This window comes from Euphorbia lathyris, chromosome 6 (assembly GCF_963576675.1).
Source record: "Euphorbia lathyris chromosome 6, ddEupLath1.1, whole genome shotgun sequence".
NCBI lineage: Eukaryota > Viridiplantae > Streptophyta > Magnoliopsida > Malpighiales > Euphorbiaceae > Euphorbia > Euphorbia lathyris.
The window spans coordinates 50,142,870-50,149,318 of NC_088915.1; the positions used below are offsets into that span (position 1 = coordinate 50,142,870).

Consider the following 6,449-nt stretch of genomic DNA (forward strand, 5'->3'; position numbering starts at 1 on the left):
CATCTTATTTCGAAATCTATAGGCTGGGGTTTGTGAATCCAATCCCATTAGGAGACATTAAGAATTTAAACATGTTAAAAAAAACGAAACACCTGTCATCAAATAAGAGAATAGATTATAAAAATCCATAAAGAGGAAATCCACCACACTAAACTAAACTAATGATATGAGTGGAGAACCAACCCATAATCTTTGTGTGTTTAAGCTTAACAAACAAATGAGTTATCCAATAGACTTTCCACTTTCTAGGTTTAGGCATCTTCTTTCTAATTGGTCTCCATTATCTTATATTTAGACCATCTACCACTTGTCCTTCCATTTCCATGCTTCTCCAAAACCAACCATCAATATCATAACATTATAATATTAATTAAGGAAAATCATCTTTTCATTTTGATTATGGAATTGACAGCTCATATCTTATGTTTATATTTTTAACTTCATATGTTTAAAGTAAAGTCCCTTGCTGACTTACTCACTTGTCACTACCCAAATGCTATTTCCTTTTCCTTTTTGTGTCTTTAATATTCTTTCCATTGATCTCTCATGTGCGATTGATCAATATTCTTTAATATATATACAGAAATATATATAATTTGTTATAAAAAATTAAAATAAATTTTTTTTAAACGAAATAAAAATAAATTGTAAGTCCTCTACAAATTTTAAAGTCAATATCTAAAGTCCCTCAAATTTCCACTGAGGTACAAAAATTGACATATATTGTAGAAATTCGAAACTTAATTAGTTATGGAAACAAAAGAAAGAAAGAAGAGAGAAGAAAGCAACGGACTCTGCCTCTCCTCGACAAATTTAAAAAAATGTTCTCTTTCCTGAGGCGGAGAAAGAAAGAAAGAAAAATAATACTTCTCTCCTTTCAAAGGAATTGGCTTTTCTTGAAAACTGAAAATTGTTTATTTGGGTTCTGTTGCGTTGTTGAAAATCTAGATGGAATTGGAGCTGATGATAATACCAAAACCATTATTATTTTAATAATAATAAAAAACCACACTTGATTCATTATAGCATCAACTTCCAGCAAATGGCTTCCTTTTTTATTTTATTTTTCATATAAAACCCTCTTTCTCTGCCTCTTTATGGCTTCTCTTCAGTATCTATTGTCTGTTTATGTATTTATTTATTTTTATCTCCTTCTCCTTCATTCTCTCTCTTCCTTTACTCCAAATTCTTGGGTTCTTTCTTTCTTCCCACCCCTTGAGACTTGTGTTTTTCATGATTTCATTTCTCTCCCTATAACCGTCCCTTCTTTTACTTCCTTGACTTCACTTGGACCTTCAACTTATTCGGTTAGCTTCTATTTCTCTCTCTCTGATTATTTCTTCATTTATGCTTTTCTTTCCTGCGTTTTTAATACATATCAATCCCTTAATTCCATTTTAAGTTCTGGTTTTGTTTATACTGCTTTTGCATGTCTTTTCTCTGTTTAGCATCTTATTGGATTAAAGTTCTTATCTGGGTGAAAACGTTCATTTCTTTCAGATCATTCTCTATATTACTCTATTTCTAATTCAATTTGTGAGTGTGTTCTTGCTTCTTGTGTTGTGTTTCATTATGTATGGGTTCTTCCTTAAAATCAATTTTCCTAATTATAAGATATGTTAATTGGTAAGGTAGGTTAAGACATGGATGCACATATTCTGTGATGGGTCTTTCTTTTTACTTTCTTCCAATGTATTAATTTCTGCAGTAGTTTCTTATCATACTGTGATGTATTCTGTTTTTTTGACAGAGGATTTTCTATTTTGAAAAGTTGTGATTCATGTCCAGAGAGAAAGAGAAAGGGGGGTGAAAGATGAGGGCTTTGATATATAGGTATAACAATATCAATAAGAAAAGGATGAATGGCAATAAGTCATGGCATACTTGTCCAGGAAATAGGAGTGATTGTGAAAATGATAGATTAGAAGGCCCTAATAGTAGTAGGTGTTCATTTTGTGAAAGTGAGGGCAGAATTGGTGGCTCCTCAAGTGAAGAATCTCAGGATGCAGATTACTTTGAAGTTCCACAGCTGAGTGATGAGGTGGAGAATCAGATTTTGGCAAGGGTTACAAGATCAGAATACTGGAAATTCCCATTGGTGAACAAGCGAATTTTTGGTCTTATAAAGAGTGGTGAACTCTTTAAGATCAGAAGGGAACTTGGGGTTAAAGAATCATCTGTTTTTATATTTACAACTGGAGACAGTGGCTGGTGGGCGTTTGATCGAAAATTCAGTTCACATAGGAAGCTTCCTGACTTGCCTGCAGATTCTTGTTTTTCTTCAGGGGATAAAGAATCAGTTTGTGCTGCTAGTCATCTTATCATTTCAGGAAGGGAGATAAATGGTGTAGTTGTTTGGAGATATGAACTCGAAACCAATAGCTGGAGAAAGGGTCCTTCAATGATTACACCAAGGTGCTTGTTTGCTTCTGCCTCTTGCGGTCCATTCGCCCTTGTAGCTGGTGGAGTAACCGAAGCTGGTGCTGTTCTAAATTCTGCTGAGAAATACAATCCTGATACTAAAACATGGGAAACTCTTCCAAGGATGCACAAAAGGAGGAGACTTTCCTCTGGCTGTTACATGGATAACAAGTTTTATGTTATCGGAGGGCGAAACGAGGATGGTAGATGCCTCACATGTGGAGAAGCCTATGATGATGATAAAAAGAAATGGGAACTTATTCCGGATATGTTGGAGGATACACCAGTTGCTACTTTCCAATCTCCACCACTTGTTGGTGTTGTGAACAATGAGCTTTACTCGCTAGAAACATTGTCGAATCAACTCAAAGTGTACTTGAAGAGGAACAAAACATGGAAGAAGCTAGGAGCAGTGCCCGTTCGAGCTGATTCTTCGAGAGGATGGGGTGTAGCCTTCAAGTCACTAGGCAATGAGCTGCTTGTGATAGGTGCATCTACATCAATGGTGTCATACTCAGGAGATGGAATGGCTATATACACTTGCTGTCCAGATGTTAATGGTGATGAATTAGAATGGATTCCTCTCAACTGCAGCGGGAATCGGCTGAGTAACTTCATTTTGAACTGTTCTGTTATGGTAGCTTGAAATTTAATCCTGCAAGCTACTACCAACTGAACTAGTGTTTGACATATTTAAGTAACTTAATAATATCATGTATATGAGGTATTTGGTGAAATAAACCTCCAAATTGGTGCAATGGGAAACCTGGTGATTATGTGTTTGGTGGGTGGGTCCTGTGTATATGAATCATTGTCCTGTTGAAGTTTCTATATTGTGCAAGTATTTGAAGGTTTTTGGTTGGGATTCCAGTAGGTGTTTTGTTTGAAATGGAATAAGCAATAAATTTCAGCCTGCACATAAGACAACCAACAGCCTCCCAGCTATTTGTAAACTGGCATTTTCTGTTGGTAAAATTGACACTGATTTGGTTTCAGAAGGCTGTTTTACTCATCTTATTTGTTTGGAATGTCTAATCTTGTTTCTGTATTAGGGAAGATTAAGAAAACAAAAATGTAACTAGTGAGATGATGATGATGATTTCATTACTAGATTCTCATTTCATTTCAGTACTTGTACAAAATCAGTTCAAATTTATATGAGAATCCAGTCTTTTCTCCATTGGATTTGGAGCTTCAGCTTCTTGAACGACCTCTTCTGTTTCAATAAACAAAAATGTGTGCATAATGCAAGTATCATTTCTGGTGAAAATTTACATAGATTTGATATTTAATCAGATAGCTAAGCATTATACCACATGACTGACTTATATTGCTATGACTTAAATTTACATTTTAAATGAGAAAATTGGGATATGATACTTAATTTTACTCAATACTATTTCAATTAGGTCAATAAATACCAGTAAAATAACTGATGTCTTTAAGGTTAATGGGTTTCACATTAGATTGACTATGAAGGTTAATAACATCGCAACATTAGTATTAATGTAGTGAATTCATCATCCTAGTCAACTTTTAGGTGTTCATAGTGATTTTATTGGAATATAATTAACACTTGAAATATAATAAAAAAAAAAGGCCTAATGCTCATCCAGCCCCCTTAACTTGTCTAAATTGGTCATTTTACCCCTCAAACTCATCGAATGTCCTATTTATCCCCCTTAACTCCATAAAAATGGTATTTTTTACACTTCTTAACTTGTCCAAATTGGTCATTTTACCCTTCACAACTCATGGAATGTCCTATTTACCCCATTACCTCCATAAAAGTGATATTTATCACCCCTTATGATCCTATTTACGCCATTAACTCCATAAAAGTGGTATTTCTTACTTTTATAGTGCAAAATTAATAAGACTTATTCAAATGAGTTTGAAAATATATTTTTTTAATATCAACTTTTTATTTTGTTAAACAAGTTAAAGACATTATATGTAAGGATAAGGTACCAAAATAGGTTTACGGTTTTTGGGAAAGTATCAATTTAGGTTCCACGTACAAAATAGCACCAATATATGTTTAACGTTTAAAAAAGGCAGAAAGCATCCTGAGCCCCCTGATCTTTCATTGTTTGGTGTATTAAGCCCTCGATCTTTAATTTAGACACATTGAGCCCCTGATCTTTCATTGTTTGGTGCATTAAGCCCTCAATCTTTCATTTAGATATATTGAGCCCTTGATCTTTCATATATGGGTGTATTAGGCCCTTCCATAAACCAATTCACATATGAGTGTATTAAGGGCATGTTTGGTTCAACTAGGAGTGTTCAACGATTGATTCGGTCTGAAAACCGAACCGAACCGAAATAATCGAATACCGAATAACACCTAAAATAAAAACGAACCTAACCGATTTTCTGTGGACACTACAGCAACAACAAACAGCTAACTATAACCGCAAACAACTAACAACAACATCTATTAGTTAACAGTTGAACTTAGGGGTGTTCAAAAACCAAACCGGACCGAAATAACCGACCGAACCGATGAATTTCAGTTTTTCGATTTGGTTTTTCGGTTTATTAGATTTGGTTTCGGTCTTAAATATTATATCGGTAGTATCGGTTAATTCGGTTTTTATGATAAAATAACCGAATTAATCAAACCGGCCGAATTTAAGATTCATTAAATTTAATAATCATTATTAGCTATATTAATTATCTGATTATTATTTTTTTTTTTGAAGCAATTATCTGATTATTAAGATTCCTAAGGTATTTTATAAATAAATTATAAATTTAATTCTGTTCTTATTGGGTGAGATCCAATCTAATTACTAAAATACAAATCAATTTTGATCAGTAGTCTAATTTTGGAGAACTTTTATCGCAAGCGGAGAAAAGAAAACCAGCGATATAGCGATAAATCGGTTAGGTTCGTTTTTATTTTAGGTGTTATTCGGTATTCAGTTGTTTCGGTTCGGTTTTCGGACCGAACCGATCGTTGAACACTCCTAGTTGAACCAAACATGCCCTTAATACACTCATATGTGAATTAATTTATGGAAGGGCCTAATACATTCATATATGAAAGATCAAGGGCTCAATGTGTCTAAATGAAAGATCGAGGGCTTAATACACCAAACAATGAAAGATCAGGGATTCAATGTGTCTAAATTAAAGATCGAGGGCTTAATACACCAAACAATGAAAGATCATGGGGCTCATGATGCTTTTTGCCTTTAAAAAAAAGTATCAATTTAGGCATTGATAACGGATTGTAAGGGATGAGAAATACCACTTTTATGGAGTTAAGGGGTAAATAGGACATTATATGAGTTGGGGGGCTAAATGGACAAGTTGAGAGGTGAGAAATACCACTTTTATGGAGTTAAGGGGGTAAATAGAACATTCGATGAGTTGAGGGGGTAAAATGACCAATTTGGACAAGTTATGGGGGTTGTGGAAGCATTAGACCTAAAAAAAAAAGTAATGATCTGATCGAAATATTAGGTAAAACTAGTTAGTGTGGGGGATAGGGTTGTCAATGGAGAAATAGTTTCTTGTCCCCGTTAGAGTCCGCCTGGACAAGGATGAGGAATCTCCAAACAATTTCCATGAAGAGGGATGGAAGAATTTTTCATCCTTAGAATTAGAACAGAGACGGAGATGGGGAATGCCCTTCCTACACTGCATAGATCCGATTCCAATTTTATCGGGATCCTCAAAATCATATATATATATATATATATTAAATAATAATATCAATTTTTTTACTTAATATATATAATTATAAAACTAATTAAAAACTTCATACATATTTTTTTATTTGATTAAAATATTGAATCATTATAATTTTTTTATTAATTTATTGTTTTATTTTATATAATTTTATTTATTTTACCAGTATTTAAAATAAAAAATAAAATTCTTGTGACGGAGAAAAATAAAAATATTTTTTCAATTGATATATGTGGACGGATATGAGAATTTCCTATAGTATTCTTATAACAGGATGGAGTAACCATTCTCTGTCCCCACCTGGCGGATGAGAATATAATATATAT

The 6,449-nt window shown here is 33.6% G+C and overlaps 1 protein-coding gene across 1 annotated transcript; it reads left to right on the plus strand.

The window, feature by feature from the left end:
• The first annotated feature begins 778 nt into the window (after positions 1 to 778).
• On the plus strand, positions 779 to 3,291 carry LOC136233173 (F-box/kelch-repeat protein At3g27150). Its single transcript, XM_066022777.1, has 2 exons — positions 779 to 1,307; positions 1,751 to 3,291. The coding sequence occupies exon 2, from the start codon at positions 1,814 to 1,816 to the stop codon at positions 3,065 to 3,067; it is 1,254 nt and encodes a 417-aa protein (XP_065878849.1). The 5' UTR covers positions 779 to 1,307; positions 1,751 to 1,813; the 3' UTR covers positions 3,068 to 3,291.
• Positions 3,292 to 6,449: the final 3,158 nt, after the last annotated feature.

Excerpts from the sequence above, each read along its gene's own strand:
- LOC136233173 (XM_066022777.1), top strand. The coding sequence starts at position 1,814 with ATGAGGGCTTTGATATATAGGTATAACAATATCAATAAGAAAAGGATG.